The sequence below is a fragment of the Calypte anna genome, chromosome 14, assembly GCF_003957555.1.
Source record: "Calypte anna isolate BGI_N300 chromosome 14, bCalAnn1_v1.p, whole genome shotgun sequence".
In the NCBI taxonomy this organism is placed as follows: Eukaryota; Metazoa; Chordata; class Aves; order Apodiformes; family Trochilidae; genus Calypte; species Calypte anna.
The window spans coordinates 809,181-828,010 of NC_044260.1; the positions used below are offsets into that span (position 1 = coordinate 809,181).

Sequence of the window (18,830 nt, forward strand, 5' to 3'; positions counted from 1 at the left end):
AAACTGACAATCCAGGAGAGGAAATGGCAAGAAGACAGAAAGTACAGTCACGCTTCGTCAGGGAGATGCAACAAGAGCCCTGTGAAAGAATCCTACAGATCACCTACCCACAGCAGGGTAACTCCATCTCCTTACTGCTGCTCATCCCTCAGGCTGCTGCAGCATGGAGCTGGCACAGCACTGCGTGTCCAGGAGTGCTGCATTACCCAGGAAACACCCTCATCAGTAGAAAAGGTCACTGACAAATTATCTCACACCTTAGCAGTGCTGCCTAAATGCCCAGGATATAATTTACACTTTATTGAGTGAAATTAGATCAGCATAAATTAATGTGAGGCTCCTGCAGAGATCCATTCACAAGGGAAATTGTGCATCAGCTACTTCTGAAGCTGAAAATATGGCAAGTTCATCACCCTCAATTGCAGAGATACCCACAGATGTTGTCTGTAAGTGGAGAAATAGCTGGTCACAGGAAAATGAGAGGTAAAGGGAAAGCCTCAAAGAATACACAGACCCATTTGGGCTACTTCAACTTTCCTCAATCAGTACTCAGGATGAATAAGAGCCCCCAAAAAGCAGAAATCAACTGAGTCAGAAAAACACTATGCAAAGCTTCCAGCAGCTCTCTCCAAGGAAGTGAGGAGACAACTGGAGAGAAGAAAAGGGCAGAACAGTGACTGTTAAAGCAAATAGTGCATACATTCAACAGAGTGCCAGCAAAAAGAAGATCACAAAAGCAAAGGGCTCTGCCTCTTTGAGGCATTCCAGCCTGCCCCCACTCACCGTCAGAGCCAGCATGACCTCTCTGTAATTTTTGTTTCCATTCAACCTCTTCTTCAGTGCTCGAATGGCATCCTTTGGACTGAAGGAGAAATACACCATTTGTAAAGGACATCTCAGACTCATTTTTCATATGCCATATAACTTGGGAAAAGGAATCCTTTACCATTTCCAGCTGGACATAAGCATGTGTATTAACATCAGCTTACTTGGACTGCAACCACACTGGGGTCATTTAGAATTATGTGAGGAGGAGAAAAGGTACCACAGAAGTCATGACCAGAGCAATGCCTGAGGCTTCCAAAAAGGTAAGATGTTGTTCAAGCAGGAAAGACTGACACCCAGTCAGAAAAAGGCCCAGGGCATAAGAACAGCAATCAGTTCTCCTGTGAACTGCACACAGCTCAGCTTTTCTGATGCTGAAGGAGATGCACTGGAGCAGCTCTCTGTTCAGATGGCTGAAATTAATAGCACTGCAAGGAGACAGATCTGCTGAAAACAGAAGTACCAACTCTGCACCCTGTCCAACAATGTGTTTCATGACAGCCCTCCCGAGCAGAGGTCAACCACAGAAAGTGCTGCGTCATACAGTGGTTTTCTGAAATGCCTCAGGAACTGGAAAACTAAGCAACTCCTATGCAAACTGCATTCAAACTAAGAACATTTGCTCCCGGGCTCACTGTGCCTCCTCACATGCTGAGTATTAATGAAGATGGTGTTAAAGAACCTTTCAAAGTTTGCTGAAAGAACACATACCCTTCTTCTGTCTCGTTGATAATGTCACAGATCTCCATGTTAAGTGTCCAATCTTCACTCTGCAAAGAGCCATCTGTGGCCTTTTCTGTAAAGAAAAAAATAAATCTTTTTATCTTTCTGATTAGGCATCACACTTCAGTCCATCTTGAGTTACTCCAGGCTGAAACAACCCAGTAAGAGAAAACAAGAATTAAAAAAAAAAAAAGTCCCCACTGACTATAAGCAATGTCACACCTTCCCTCCTAGTTTTAGGGAACAGCATAGAGGTTTCCAGACAATGAATTAGCCCTCAAACTCACTACCTTCAGCCCACAGAGATGGACTGCTCTTCAAAGACTCATTAATTCCTGAGTAGGAAAATGTCAGCTAATTCCAATTTAAACTTCTTGGAAGCTGCACTCTTGGGAAGATATGAGGTCAGAAATCAATGTGACCTCCTCTGTGTTTCAGCAGAGAATGGCTCCACATGAACTCAAGGAGAAAAGATGGAGACAGAACTCAAGGAAGTCCAGAATTTTCAGAGTGAAAAGAACCACCAGCATGTAAAAACATTTAGCATGTGCCAGTTCAGGTCACAGCATCATTCATGCTCACCCGTTTTTCACAGGATTCTTTTACTCCTGGGGCTGGGGGCTACATACACAGGTCCCAGGCACAACCTGGCATCCTCCTGACTCCCAAATGCTCCCCATTTGTGTGGCAGGTAAGTCACTCCAGCATCAGCCTAAATTTGAGGTGAAGGATGACCTATAGGACTGTGACAGTGGCAGATGCCAGAACTGTTGGCAATTCAATTTATAGATGTCTGCAAGAGTAGCATCACCATAACGTCAAGCAATCAGTTGACAAGAACTATACCCTCCTTGGGATTTTCTCCTAAATCAATATAGTTCTGTCTCATCGTGCCTAGATCATCCCCTGAATTTCTTCCCCACTTCTCACTTGCAGCACTCAAACCCTCAAAGCCTTACACTGCCCTCATTCAGAAATACTATCAAGATAAACAAAGCCTGTCACCAGACACCTAAAAAAAGGGACCTCTGAGCTGAACACAACCATTTCCCCTCCCAATGAGTCTAGTTTCTCCTACAGATCCCTGGCAACCAATGCTGGAAGGCAAACGGAGTAAAGAAAAAGCATTTTGAACATGCAAAATAAGACAAGAAGAAAAAAATAACACATAAACATTTTAAAGCAGAAACAAAAACATAGGTACCATCTCCAGCTATGCTTCTCTTTCCATCAGACCCCAATCTGTCCCCCAGAACAAGGCAGGTTTTGTTTCAGAACACCAGGCTCCAAGGGCTTCACACATCTCTCTGTTTACCAACAATGTTTTTTCCCATTAACATTTTCATCACTATGACTATGGATACAGATGCCCACAGCCCACAATTACAGGAGATTACTTGGAGAAAGACTCAGTGGCTGGGTACCTCAAGTTTCAGTGACTTTTCCTGCACCAGAACCCTGGCTGAAGCAGCTCCACCAAGGACAGTAATTACAGGAGACTGAGACAAACCAGACAGCTAAGCAAAATCGAAGCAGAGAGAGCTGAAAAGAAGCCACTTATCTCCAAAACAGAGAGGGCACCATGGAAGAGGACGTTATGGGACAGAAGATCATCCTTTGCAGCTCTTCAGACAGTGCTGGAAGGCACAGAGATCACACTGCACAGGTTCTCACCCACCAGGGAGGAAGCAGAGGCTACAAAACTCCAAACCACACATCTTCACCTCTGGGACCTTTTCAGCCATCACCACCTCATGGTAGAGCTCACTTTGGCAACAAAACCACTTGTCTGCTTGAGAAAGAGCCTCAGAGAGATGCAGTTTCCAAAATGTCCAGTAAATACTGTCCAGGTTATTGAATATTTTTAATTTACTGCATTTAGGCCATGTTAGACAGGGATTCTTCTAAGTTAAGTGCAAGCAGATGTGTTAAATGTTTCCTGGAATACAGGAATCCCTCTTTGTGCAAAGCTGCTCATAACAATAACCTTTGTAGTTGCATTTTGTTCTTGTACTGTCCATAAGGCTGTACTGCTATGGAATGATCTGTCACCACTTCCCTATAGTCCTTCTTCCTTAGGAAAACATGTTAACATTACAAAAAACACCTTAATATTCAGTGATTTTTATATATAAAAAAAAATCACTATATCTGCTCTGCTGGAAAAGGTGATCTCCAAAGCTGCAAAGGATCTATAAGCACAGTGCTGCAAAATGAGAGGTTATGCCTTAAATTGAGGGTATTCCTTACCTGGGCCTACGATTTGTTCTCTTAATCTAAAACAACATTAACAAATCTGTGTGTTCCTGACAGCATTTGGCATCAGGCAGCAACTTAGCAATATTTATACTCTCTGGTTCTGCTGTCACTTTTTATAAATGCTTGTGGAAAATGCTGACCCTGCACAAAGTTGTGCTAGCAGCCAGTTCATTCATTGGTCTTGTAAGACCCATTCTGGTAAGGTTTATTTGGATAAAACAGGTATATGGCAGCACTCCACAGCTAAAAACTGTGATAAGGGGATGTTGCTGCAGCCCTGCATGGAGGGTGGTACAGAAACACTTGTCTGGGGTCCCCAGGAATCTTGTTTTTATTTCCCTCTTGAGATACACTCAAAATCCCTTTTCTCCCAGGAAGTTTGGTTACTGCCTTTTTATTTTTACATTTCTGTTCTTTAGTTGGAGTAATACGTGGTTAAGACTGTGTGGGTTTAAGAACAGTAACAGTTGTCTTTTAGAGAATAAATTCTCACCCCCTTGGGTAATTTTTAATTCGAATAAGAGTTGGAAGCTAATTTTAGTCCCTTCTTCAGCGACAGAGAGCACACAAGTTCTTGCCATCTGTATTAGTTTGTCTTCTGTAGGGTGTGTGACCCAGATTTGCTGGTGCAGTGCTCTCTCAGCTGTTACAAAGGAGTTAACTGACTGCAGAGAAGGTGTAAGGGGTGGTGTGTGATTTGTTTGAAGACCAGTATTACACTGCAATGAACTGAAAGCCTGTAGAGCTCTTCCAGAGCCAAAACGTAGCAGGGTATAGTTCTGGATTTCTGGTGGAACAGCTCTGCCCGTGCTCACCTGTGAGAGAATCCCTGCCCAGCATATCCAAAATGCAGTATATGTAAAATACTCAAGAACCTGTCCAGTATTTAATGGACAGTTTGGAAGCCGTGCATCTCCCTGAGGCTCCTCATCAAACAGCAAATAGATAGCACTGAAAAGATTAAACAGATTTTGGAAACATTCACAGCAATTGCAAAGGAACAGCATGCAAATCAGGCAAATCCCCTTTAAAAACAGCCACCAGTTCTTCAATCTCTTTCAGCCTCATTAAAAGGCATTTAACAGCACTAGTTCACACAAGGACTCTGGAACAGGACCAAAGGATTCCAGGGTGATAGAAGAAATGCTAAATCAGACACGGAAAAAGGCAATGAGGAGGAGTCCCTCCTGCTTCTCCCCATGCTGAGCTGACGTGTTTATGGTACAGTTTAATTGTGTACCAAAAGGGTTGGCAGCTCCCAGCCTGGGTGCCAAGGGAGCCTTGCACAGCTCCTGACCCCAGAACAACCCCCAGAGCTGCGAGTTCCTCACCGCAGCAGGAGCCAGGAGCTCGTGTCTCACAGAGATGTGACACCACCAGTGAGATTATCAGAAAGTCTCTCTTAGAAACAAGATGGTATCAGTTCCCACCACGTTTCCCAAATTAAAGCATAAGATGTTCTGGTACAAAGAAAGACAACCTGGCACTCCACACCTGACACGCTGCAGACCTTGGACACTGCACATGCACACGCAAGCATTAGCTTATCTCTAGCCTGCAAAGAAATGGAGAAAAAAAAATTGTGCTGGTTTTTTTCATTCACACCTTCCCTCTGAGATCTGACTCTTGTGGCCACATTTCCACGCTCTGCCAAATGGCAAAATCAGTGTTTCCCTGCTCACAGGGAAACTGTGTACATTTGGTGGCATTCAGAAGGTGCTGAGCTGACCAGAGGTGTGAAGTTTTCAGTGTGAAGAGCCTGGGTGCACACACCCTTCCAGCCAAGCCTCTTCCCAAGCAACCTGCTCTGACCTGAGCAATGTCACCACCAGGAAATCAAGTCAGAAATACCCATGTAGGATGGGAACACTCTTAAACGCTGAGAAAAACAAAAGAGCTTTTATCACCCAGCTCAGACCCAGCACAAGTCACCTACCAAAGAAACACGAACACCCACTTGTCCTGGAGAAATGACTCCCCCAGTCCTTCTCAGTCCATGCTGGTTTTGCTTCAAAGTTACAGTTCAACTGTTGATGACACTCTTAAAGTTTGCCTGTGTTCACACATGGATGAGCTAAAACAGGACTCATTGCTCTTCCCTGCTTCCTCTTCCCACTGCTCCTCTCTGACCAATATCCTCAACCTGCCAACAAAGAAGCTTGCAGATTTTCATTAGGATGGGGCTGGCACAAGCTGGAGGCTGTATGCTGGTCAACTTGCATGCCATGTCCATGTTTATGAGACTGAAACACTGACTGCTGGAAGCACTGAGAGCAGCTACTCTAGCTGAATGATGACAGCAGGCATGACCAGGGTAGAAATATTCCTTCAAGGTCTATCTGTAAGTACTGATAAGTGATTGCAGTGCTGCATCATGTTCTTGGAAGAAAAGGCATAGAGAAAGTTAAATGTTGCACTAGCTATAAATCACCTCAAATGAAAATGGTGCTATTTTCTGCCTGAAAACCAGAATCTTGTGAATGTACAGATCTTGTGTTCAGAGATATCACAGTTGTCACTCTTGCGACTTCTCCAGATGTTGCTTCTGAGGCTTCTACATTTGGGAGGAATTATGCACGAAAAATCACCTCTGTTTATGCAAGCAGCATGCACACCAATGCACCACATGAGAGAGGTCCAAGAGCAAGAAAGTTCCCATCCCAAGTTTTTCCCCTCCATCCAACAGCATTTGGGGCACAAGATGTATAAAACTTTTTTTCTTTTTTTGGCTTGGAAGTTCAGAAGATTGTAGATCTTAGATCTTTGTCTTACCACTTAACAGTCCACCTGCCTACCAGCTGTGCTCGAAGATTGAAATTAGGAAATCAAACAGTCAGATGTGTTATGTTTCACTCTGCATAATATGTGGCAGGGAACAGAAGCAGCCAGAGTATCAGTAGGCTTTTACTTCCATCCTACTGGTCCCCCTCCCTTAGGCACAGTGGAGCTCTCTCAGAAGCAAGAGCTATCAGCTGAGGTCAGATGCAAAATGCCTTCCCAGAACAGACAAAGGTCTTTCAGGGAAAAAAGAAAGAGTTTTGCAAGGCAATGCAAAAGGCATGAGATAGCTCACAAGGGAGATAAGCTATTGAATGAGATGATAACATCTCTCCTCTGAGCTGTAGCTTATAGAATTGTTTTGCTTTAAAGCATCATTACGTTTTGTGACTGCAGTTGTCTCTCTGAGATTCAACAAATCATCAGTGACCTGCACAGCACTGTCAGTAAGACCTGGGGAAAGACCATACAGAGGCCATGGAAACAGATTTCAGCTGTCCAAGCAAAATGAAGATAAAACTAAAGATCCTCAGCATTTGCATAGCTAAGACATCTCCCCAGGAAGACAGAGATATGCTAGAACCCCCCCTGGACCTAGCAGTCTCTTCTTACTTTCTCTATATTTGCTTTCAGAAAGATAGCCATGGACACTTAGACATTATGGTAACCAACAGGAGGGTTTTTTCCCTTTTATCAAAATGCAGCTCTTAAAAACCGAATCGTGACTCATTCAAAATTCAAGATTAAAACTCAGCTCTGAAGTGACTTACTCACAAAACCCTGCCAGTTTCTTTGTTAGAAAGCACAGCTCCAATAGCGTTTTTCAATTAGCCACCTCACTGCTCCAAGTCCTTTTTCTACATTCCTTATTTCACACTGCTCTGAAAATGCTGAGCTTCACACTTCCAAAGAAAAAGCCAGTCAGCTAGAACAAACAGGCTCAATCTGAACTGCAAGGCATTAGAGAAAAACGTGATTTGGGTGGTACTGCTGCAGGACTGGTCATAAACTCTAAACTGTTGTGATTTTTCGATTGATTTTTGGCTTACATGGAAACTCTTTGGGATGAAGTCATCCATCCTCCACTCACTGTTCTGCGGAAGTTTCTGATGCTGAATAAATGGATAATCGTGGTTTGTAATGACTGCAGTCTCCATTAAAACAGAATAATGAGAGAAAGTGTGGCCGTGCACGTGTGCAATCACAATGATTATTTAGCTCAGATGCTGTTTGAAGGCACAGCTGGAAACTGGGAACTGTCACTTTCTCCAGGTAACTTTCAGGTTTTCTTTTTGAAGCTGCCGCCCAAATGCCAAACTTCTTCAAATGTGCCTTCCAGATCACACTCACCTAAAATCATGAATATGTAATATGCAATTATTGTGCCTTTTTCAAGACCACGTGGTGGTATTCACAGTTACACTGCACCATTCCTGTGATTTAAACAAGTTACAGAAAAGGCATTGCCCAATGTCTCCCACAAATTCAACCTCTCAGGAGCAGGCAACACCAGCTGATTAACTGAGCATAGCTGTGCAGTGCTTTGAGAAGAAGAGCAAGGTGAGTGGATTAATACAGATAAACCAAACATTAATAGCTGGACAACAAAAGATTTTTGTTTCGTACTCGGGTGAGAGCTTCACCTGAACAAACAGAGCAACAAAACAAAGTCCTTACAATAATATCAAAGCAGGCAAGGGAGCACACCAGACTGACTTGCTCAGTTCATCACATCTCACAGGTCATGGTGCATTTGTGGGCTGTAAAACCAGCTGGACCTTTCAGCACTGTGTTATTGTGTTGTCTAGAAACAGCCTGACAGGGTAACCTACTCCAGGCAGGTTCTGTACTCAGATGTCATTCATCTCTGGCACAAATGATTGTTTACTCATAGTCCTTACAGCATTTGGAACCTGGATCCCAAGCAGAACGGTGTATTTCTATACAATCAAGACTTTTGTTATGAATCTTCTGACTGAAGTTCCCCCAGCAGCAGAAATTGTTGCTGCTGACAGCATGCTCCACTGAGTGACATGTGTCTGTAAGTCACTCTCTTTTAAAACAGATGGCAGAAAGCAACTACTGCTTTTTTACAAAGTAAAATCCCTCTGACTTACTCATTCCATACAGCTTTTAAAGAAAAAAAAACACAACAATAACACAACCATCTCAACTTCTTCCTCTGCTCTGTGTGTTCATTAAAGCCAACGTGTCCTTCAGAGCTGGGTCATAGGGCAGCAGGTCCCAGCTCGTCCCCCCATTTACATGATTTGGAGACGCTCTTCCCTAAAACTCAGCCTACATCACACATCTCTTCAACTCTTTCCTCGGTGACCTTGGTCAGATTCCCTTCTCCCTGCACACCCACGCTGTTGAAAGGATGGAGCTCCTTTACAATTGCCAAACAAGGACCTGCTCACACCAGGGATCAATACGCTAAAGCCTTCAATCAGAAATGTCAAAGCAGTTTTAAGGTGTATGTCCTGTATTAATGGATTTTAATGGCTTCGAATCAGGATGTTTACCGGGTGATTTACTGTAGGGCAGTGACAGATCAATGCTCCTTTATGACATGTCACAGCTCATGACAGACTGTCCCCTCGGACCAGGGTAGGGTGGAGATGATGGCTCACCACTCTGCAAACATCTGTGATCGATTAGGCAACAATTCCAGTAGCCTAATATTATCACACTCTCAGTGTCCATCTTTCTTCTCTAGAAGAGAGGCAGGAAAGCATAAATTAAAACCTTCCAGGTGACAAAAATGTTCTCCCTCAGATTTGCCTTCTCTGAATTAGACCACAACTGCCACAGCTTCTCCACGTGGCTCTGGATGGGAGGATTTATCAGCACAGAGTTATTAAACAGGTCACTGCCTTGGGATGGTTACCCAAACCTCCTCCCCCTTTAACCACAGTAAGGAACCAGGTGCTGTACACCAAATCCCACTGACATTAAGTCACTTCCATAGGCAGAACTTGGATGATAGCCTACTGCTTGCCAAAGAGTTTTTATATTGGTTTAACTTCAACAAAATCGGATGATTGGAGGGGGCTACCTTGTTCCTTAATTGAAAATTCAGGTATTAAAACAGACATCCTGGATGAATAGTGCCTGTTCAACAACAATACAAATACAAATTCTCCTAATATCTGAGTCTTGGACTATCCTCAACCCATAAGAAAACCTAGATGAAGAAACTAGTCAAAGAAGCTGAAAAAAAGTCTTTTTCCAAGATGCCTTAGTAGCTGAGCAGCTTTTCTCACCAGCAAGACAACTCTCACCAAACAATTTCAATACTCAAAAAAGCTCTTCAACAACTAATACACATATAGGAATTTGTACTAATATTAAACAAACAATTGCTAAAAGAAGAGCTGGTTCCATTCATTTTATCAGGTTTAGCTTAAAAATCAGAGAGAAAGGGCAGCTGAAAATAGTGATTTATTCCTCAACTTCTAGGTTAAAAACTATGCCTAAAGGCTCTTTGTGATTTATAAGTCCCACAGAACACCAGTCTGACTTGAATAAACTGTTGGAAATTACCTTTAAAATATTCACCTCAAGATGCAGAGAAACAATACCACGATAGGAAGCAGAATAATGTATTTGACCAGCAAGATACTACTGGGAGGTAAAAGGGAGAGAGAGAAAAATACACAACCAGATGCAGTTTTCCCACCCAGTGCAGGCAGAGCACTAGTACAATTTGGGATCTTGAATGCACAAAATGTTGCAAGCATCATCAAGAGCAAGAAAATGTCCTGATCTGTGACAGGGTGCCCTGCTCAGGGCTTCAACAGCATCCAGTAATTATAGGCAAGAATAAAAAAAAATTCTTTATGAAAAGTTATGGATGATCAGTGTGTCAGTGAGCTATATTTGAAATCTATCAGCTCTTGATGGCTAATTTTGTACTACATGAGTAAAGCAAGTTCTAATAACTCACTTGGGACTTCACTACTTACAAGCTACGTGGTTTTCATATTCATAAAACAAAACTAATTGCCTTTCATGGATAAAATGTTCTAAGAATTTTTAATCCACGTCAGCTGCAAACTCTGAAAATCCATCCCCATTTATTTCAAACTCCCCCTCCCACTCACCCACTTGTAATACCTTGTTTGCTGCAAACAACCTAAAAGGCAAAGATGACCCAGCAGATCCTACATCAGACTTTTTTACAGGTTGCAACTCAAGTCCATTGCCTGCATTCTCACGTACTTAAACTGAAAAAACTAATCAAAGAAAAAGAAAGCAAAATCTGCCATTTGTGCAAAGAAAGAAGCTACAAGAACAAGTTTACTCCTCAGCTGCAGCATGCTACAGTAGCTTAAGTAAACATTGATATGCAGTAATAAAACTGTGTTACAAATGAAATGAAATAACTCTTGACTAAAACCTATTTCATGTGCACCTTCCCACTCAGCTCTCTGATACATCCACAGCTACGAAGGTGAGAGCTGCATCCTCTGGAAAACCATGATTATCCCACGGGGAAGTGAATAAGGCAGTGAGGAACCTGCAGCCTTTGGGGGCTGACAGCTCACGTTTGCTGATGTGAAAGGTTTTGGTTTTGCTTCTCAACTTTGCAGCCTGCCCTCACACTGCTCTACACGATGACAGCAGGCCTGTGCAAGAGGCAGATAGCTCTTACCCTGTCCAAAGGCTCCAATCTCTCCATGGCTTGAAGATCAGTGGCTGGAATACACTCAGCATTGTCACCACGGGGAGAGTTGGCTCCCATTCCATGAAGTAACAGGAATCACTTCACCCAAAGCTGCTGCTGTTGAAGGGCTCTGCTGCCAGCTGCCCGTTCCAACCACCCAAGCTTGCTATGCCTGCAAAAACTTAGCAGCTAAACTCTCCCAAACCATTTTATCAGAAAACCTGAGCACCAATCAGGCAACAATAATAACAAGACACATGTGAAATTCCATCTCGAACAGGCTGGGAAATGCAGATGTTGGTCTCTAGTAACCCTACCAAAACCTCTGCTCCATTTCTACAGCCCTGTTGCTCATGTGCCACTGCTGTAGGTGAGCCTGAAAAAGACTGATGGATAGAAAATGTAAACACCAGAAGTTTAGACCAAGTATGTAAATGCCTATTTCCCAGACTGTCATTTTAATTTCCTCCTAAATCCCCATTCACCAACTTTTCTTCCCATCACACGACTTTGGAAATTCTTCAGGTCAGGAACTGTCCCAATTCATTTCACATTCCACTGCCATTGCCTAGATTACATGATATCATTAGTGTGGTAATTCAAAACAATGCAAATGGATCAGGGGACTGCTGCATACTTCAGGAAAATGGCTCTGCTGGTCCTTGGATAGGTACAATTCTAACCAGAACCCTGATTTTAAGCATGGCTCAAACAGTTTGGCTTATTTACCATATGCAGCAGGGAAGCAAATCCTTGCAGGTGAAAAGGGCTGATGTTGTGCATTCTGCAAGCTGCAGGGCATGGATGGGAAGGCAGCCTTCCTGGTGTGAACATACACTGTGCTCTGGAATCCACAGAAAACCAGCTCTCTGGTCTTTGCTGCTTACAGCTTGATAATCAACAACACAGGAAATGTCACAGGATACCAAATAATAAATAGAAAACCTGGAAAAGCCAGTGTGACAGCAAGATATGTTAGTGGCACTGCTCCTGTCAGTGAGGAGCAGCAGCACCAGCCTGGCCATGTGCACTTGTGGCCAGCTGAAGAACTGGGCAGTGCTGGGGTAATGCTTGGACTTGATCCTAAAGGTTTTTTCCAGCCAAACGAATTCTATGATTCTAGACTGAGCTTGACCAGCTCCACCTGAGGTTAGTCTCTGCTGGACATTCCCTTATGTTTCTGGATGAATCAAGACTTTCCCCATTTCTTTTGGCTTTTATGTTCATGTAGACTGTGCATGTCCTTCCCCTGAGCACAGCAGCAGCTTCCTAAGCACCCAACAAGAATGTCATGATGGCTTTTATGGCTTTTTATGCCCTTTAGAGGTGTAAAGCTTGCCTGAATCAGGCTGCATGGGTTCTGCTCTCTCCGGGTGATCAGCAGCAGCCTGGAGATGAAGCCAGTGTGCAAACTAGGCTTTGCTTTCAGGGATGCTACATGTGAAAAACCTCATTAGCTGCAGCAAGACTCGAGGTTAATACCCTTTAAGGAACCCAGTTGGAAGAGGGATTTTTCATTACTCACTGGCTCTGCCAAGTCCTTGGCATCAATGAGGATTTTAAAGGCAGTTTTAATTATAGTAGGTAAAACCCACACATGATCAAGCTGCAGTGTCAGAAAACCACCAGAACTGAATACTGACCCATTTGGGTTGTTTGTTGAACTTTAATCACTTTCCAAGTCTGACAGCTGCTCAAACTTAATTGCTCATTATGCTTGTAAATAAAAACTGATCTCACTCTCTGATTAGCCAACCATCTTGTAGTTGCCATAACAACTTCTTGTCTAATAAGTGATTTCAGATTTACCATTATTTGTACTAGCAGAAAATTTCACAAAGGTCTGAAATCACTCTTTTCACTAAAATACCTTTCTAATTAGAAGAAGTGAACATCAGGAGAGAAAGGGCAGCTCACAGATAATGAAAAGCCAGGCTATTTACTACAACAGCTTAAACATAAGATAAGGGTACCCCAAAACCAAACAGGTGCCAGGTCCTGCTTAACCCTTACCTTTCATCATCACATCAGTTTATTATCATACCTGTATCCCATAACAGTGCTCAGAAAAATAATAGACAGCACTCAGGTAATAAATGTGGATTGATTGCAAGATTCCTTTCAAATTTAATAACCCAATAAAGTTTGCATATTTTCTCTCCTAATCTTGAATTAGGAACCAATTAACTGGTTAAATTCCTTAACACTATTAATGGACTGGAGTTCAAACTCCCTCCAGCTTCATGTGGAAGAAGGAAAAGTGTTTGTATTGAGACCCACAGGCACTCAATGCAGCAACTGCAGGGAAAGATGGTTTGGAAGGAAAGGTTCCAACAGTGTCTCACCTGTGGATCATCTCAGTCAAGGGACTTCAAGGGACTTTTCTGCACTTCCTTAGCTATGCAAGAAGTGTTATTTTTTTGTCATTTGGGTCAAACGCAAAGCTGGTCACACTTCTTAAAGTAGGTGTATCCCACCAAAATACAAAGGATGCAACATGTCCAAGGTCACAACATCCTCAACCTTCCTGATGACATTTGGGATGTAACAAAGCCTTCCTTGCCTTAACAATAAGAAAACGATGCTCTGCAAAGTTCTTGGGGTCTTCACTTTGTGCACATTTTCTTTGATCTCAATTTGAACAAAGAATTTCTTCCTAAAGTAATCTAACCCAGAAGGCTTCTGAGGACCAGCTGGGGAACAGAATGGCTTACTTTCTGAGAATAATCAGGCTTGGGAACTAACCCAACTACTCAACAGGTTTCTCCTTAATATCTTCTGATTTAAATCTCCTGATGCTCTCTGAGGCCACATTGCAACCCCTGAGCTGCCAAAGGGTTTCTGTCAGCTCAGAGATACGAAAGTACAAGTAAATACTCCACACAGTGGTGCCAGGAATTGCCCAAACACAGACCAGGGTCTATAGGTACACAGACTTTTTTCCTTCCCTAATCCTTGATTTTGAAATTAGTTATTACATTACCTTGTCATTCTGGCAGGTACAGAACAAGTGTAAATTGTGTATTTCAATTTGAAGACAGTGCTGCCAATAAGAGGCTGGCTGAGCTTACCTGCAGCTGCCCTTCTTGAGCAACAGGAAGGGGATCTACAAATGGGAAGATCTGGCTCCATGAGTCACATTTGCCTGTAGGTAAGGACCTGCTCCCCAGGGAGATCAGGCTCTAGCAAAGCCTTTACACCAGTGTCACTTGAGCTCAAGAATCAGCAGTTTTAAAGAGCCCTTTCCTGCTGATGATAAGTGAAACAAATGAGCAAAGCAATCGGGCAGAACAGTCAGCAGAATGACTAAGCAAATGCAGAAGATAAGGCCAGGCTGACCTAGGCAGGAATTTTATACTCAGCAACAAGTTTCCTTAACCAAGAAATCCAATAATTCCTCAAATGGAAAATCAGTTATGGATGATCTGTGCAGATTTATCATATGGAAGGGGAATGGTGTTCTGCAGGCTGGCATTTCAGCTCACCTCCTAACCTCTCAGGGTTCCTGCAATGTTTCTTTCTCCCAGGTGTTGTCCAGACATTTATGGGTTTCATCACCCATGCACTGCACAGTTTTCAAAACCAGAAGTCAGAATGTGAAATGATTTACCCAGAGTCAAATATGAAATACCAGGTGAGGAAGGAGACTGCCAGGCCAAGCCTGAAGAGCACCAGCCCTGCAGGTCCTATGCAGGGTCATTTCAATGAAGGATCAGCTCACCAAAACTTCTGCAACCATTACCAGTGAGGATGCTGCCATATGCTTTGCTCACCTTCAAAGAAAGCTTAATTAAAACCTCAGTTTATGAAATCAGAGGAAAGCCTGACTCATTTAAAACTGCTCTCAGTTCAACTAAGGAAAACACACTCCACTTCTTTTTTGGTGGAAACTATTTTAGGTTAAATACAGAACCACTTGGAGGAGTCTGGGGGGATTTTCTAACTGTGTTTTTAGTCAAGCACATTTTAAATGTGCAGTTTTAAAAATCTGCTGAGTACATGAAGAGAGCAGTATCAAACTGGGAACGAGCTGTCCTCACACTGCAACCTCTCACATATAGATTTATATTTGAAGCATATGGAATATGTATTTAAGTGTTCTGTGCTGGAAGAGATAAAACTGCATTGCTCAAAAATACATGCATTAATACCTTCAGGAACTACAGTCTCCTTTTGTGCCTGTAAAATAAATCCAGTCTCAGAGAAGTAGTATTACATGGTATTACACTAATTATCTAGCTCACACGTGTATGCAGTTTCCCCAAGTTACCAGATTCATGACTCAGTATTTATTTGCTTCTTTAAAAGCAATGATAACTATTTTTGTATCTCATGGAGATTTTCCTTACCACATAATCCGTGGTCATGAAGTGAAAGGAGACCCAAATAATCTTATAAAACTAAAAGCACTTCAGACATCTCTCTGTTCCTGCATGTACCCATGAACTCATTTATTTAGCAACCACATTATTTTCCAAGAATCATAAAAATCTTAAAATACAAGAAACACAAAGAAAGGTCTAAGTGCTTCTTGTGGAAAAGAAAATGAGGTATTTACATGCAACAACACCCCCAAGTTGAGATAATTCCTCATTAGGAAAACCAAACCAAAACAAAAAACAAACAAGAGAGGGGAACAACACAACAGCTCTGCCCACCATATTTATTATCAGTTTAACAGCCTTGAATGGAAACTGCAAGTGCTTGGATAAAAAACAGTTGAAAAGCTGTCTGCCTCATTGTTGCTTCAATAAAGTGCTCCTGTACCTTTTGCTGAAACCTTGGTTTTGTAGCCTCCTTAAGCAATACTCTGTATTAAATCACCAAGTTGTGGCCCCTCCAAAAACAGACTCAAAAAACCCCAAAAATCAGAATAGCACCTCCTGTTCAAACCTCCCTTTGTCCTCAGCAACCGGGGATGAAAACCAACGCCCTCTGATCAACTCCCCCAGTTGTGCAGGAATAATTTCTACTCTACTGTTAAAAATTAACTTTCGGGTCTCTCTGCATTTAACTCGGGTGCTGGACTTCTCTCTCTCCCTGGAGGTCTCTGGATTTGAGTCAAGAACAGCTGACTCCAGCAGGTCCCACCACAGCCCTGAGCAGAGCCTTGACCAAATCAGACCTCGATGCTCCCATCCATCACCCTGCCAGGAGCCCATTTCACACCTCACTGCCCCAACTCGACCCTTTGCACCTGAAGGGGGAGGGCAGGAGCAAGAGTTGGTTTGGATTCAAACAAATAAATACTCTCCTGAAGCCTTCACAAAGTCTCCAGAGGAAAAAACAAATCCTGCAAAATGCCACCGGTTCTCCCTGGGTCCTCGCGTGTAAGCCATATGGTATGTATCAAATAAGCAGAATGAGGAAAAAACCAAAACAAAACAAAAAAGAAACCCAAAAAAAGTCACAGGTGTTCCACATCCTTGTAATTCAATCAGCTTTAATCACCTAAGATGTTTCTGCTAACCTAAGGTAAGGGTATTTGTTCTAATAACCTTGAATAGAGTGGTGACACTTTCAAGACTGCTCCCTTGAACAGAGAAAGATAAATATGCAGGATTATAAATTGATGGCAGGATGTTGAATCTCGAGGCAAATTCCTGCTACTGTGAATTGCAGCTTTTCCCCTGTGCCAGCTCCTCTCCTAGCAGCAAGCAGTCTGTCTTCCCTGTTTCACTACACACCTTCTTGTTCCCTTCCTCCTCCCTGGTCAGGAGAACTCTTCAGTCCTCCTGGAAGGATCTGGCCTACTGTATTTACAGTATTAACTAGGAAAAATAAACAGTTCAGTCCCAAGAATCAGAGAATCATGGAATGGTTTGGGTTAGAAGGGACCTTAAATATCATCTAGTTCCAACTCCCCCTGCATGGGTCAGCCCCAACATCCTCAGCAGCCCACAAACCCCCAGCACCCAGTTCTAGACTCCAGACAGATCTCACAGGAAACCTTCCCTGGGGCTGGTGACACAACCACCCCTCTACCAGTCAGTCCCACACAGCCCATGGGATGCCAGATGACCTCTGGAGGTCCCTTCCAACCCCTAACATTCTGTGAAGGGCTGAAGGAACCATGAAGACTTCTGAGAAGTCCCACAGGATCTGAAAGGCACCGCTCGCTAACAACTCCTCTGGGAATCAAGGGATTCTGCCACGTAATTCTGGGGAGAGGTTTTGAGTTTACATGCAAAATGGTGCAATTACTCCCTCACTTCACTGAGCCCTCCAGGTAAAAAGCAACGTGGACTGAGCAAAATGGTTTTTAATTTTCTGGCATTTCCTCTGCACACCAGAGCAGCTGCCTGCCTTCCACACCACAGCCCTGCTGAAAATCACCTCCTTCACTCAGGAGAGGACCTTGCTAGGGACATAAGGACAGAAGTTCATTTTCCACAGGTCCATAAAAGGATTAAAGAAAAATTAAGTGAGGTTTGTAATTAGTAGCCATGATGGCGTTTTATACAGTTTCTGTTAGAGGCCACCATGTAAGGCAGTCCAAAAATCAGGCAGCTTTCAGCAGTGAAGAACCTGGCTGCCATCAAAACTGACATTTTAGATGCAGGAAACTCTACCCCTCTCCATTACAATCCTCTGGGCTCATCCTAGCATTACTTTCCCACATCAAGCAAAAGAGTTAACATAAAAAGCCTGTCTAGCTTCAGACATCCAGATAAAGAGAAGGAGAAAAGAGAAAATCCCTCGCATTACCTCTCTCAGTTCTCCCCAGACCTTCTCTGACATCTTTGTTCTTTCAGACCTGGCATTTATCTGAAGACATTGTCCTAGCCCTAATTAAATCTTCATGTGAACCACTCCTGGCAGAGAACACACATTCTTGGTGTGCTGATGGACCTACATAATTTTCTGCACTTCTCCCGTATGGTGAGTGTGAGGCCTCGCTTGAAAACATCACAACTGTGTTCAACACAATATGTTGGAGCAGAGATACAAAATCATTTGGTTTCTTTTAAAGAATGAAGAGAAGCATAAGTGAAAATTCTATTCCACGAGCTCATTGGAAAAAAACTGTGGAAACACTGGGCAAATAGCACCGTCTGAGAACAAGGCATGCTTTTGTTTTACTGCTGTCTCAGAAAGGGATAACTGGCAGTGAGAGGAGAAGCAGAAAAATGTTTCTTCCAAAATAAAATCTGCAGCTCTCTCTTCCCCCGGGGATGAAGAAAAAAGAAAACAAAACAAAACACCCAACCAAGAGAACGTTCTTAAAGTGCAGCTGAATTTTACATTAAGGGAAGCTGCATTATAAGCTGCTCACACACACACCTAACCTCAGCTGATGGAAGCAGCTCCTCCAGAGCTTTGTGTTCAAAGGCTCTAAGCTGGCAGGGAGTGTTCATTCACAGAGAGCCAGGGGATGCAGCAGCTCCAGAGTGATAAAGGCAGAAAGCTAGAAAAGTAGATTTTTACTGCTAACCCCCCAACAATTCTGAAGCCTCAAGGAAGCTGCTTTACAGCACTTAGTGATGCTAAAAGGCTCTGACAATAAATAGAGGAGAAATTATTGCCTTCCCTTAGCAAGGTTGGTTGTAGAAGGCTTGTCCAAGCAGCTGTCCTG

The 18,830-nt window shown here is 43.0% G+C and overlaps 1 protein-coding gene across 2 annotated transcripts in view; it reads right to left on the reverse strand.

Moving 5' to 3' along the window:
* Window positions 1–18,830, reverse strand: part of TOM1L2 (target of myb1 like 2 membrane trafficking protein) — a 56,872-nt gene that overhangs the window by 36,305 nt on the left and 1,737 nt on the right. For both annotated transcript variants that reach the window (XM_008498879.2, XM_030459546.1), the window contains exons 2-3: window positions 1,537–1,621; window positions 784–862 (exon numbers count right to left, since the gene is read on the reverse strand). In XM_008498879.2, the coding sequence (XP_008497101.1) occupies window positions 784–862; window positions 1,537–1,621 (164 nt within the window). The remainder of the gene's footprint in view (window positions 1–783; window positions 863–1,536; window positions 1,622–18,830) is intronic.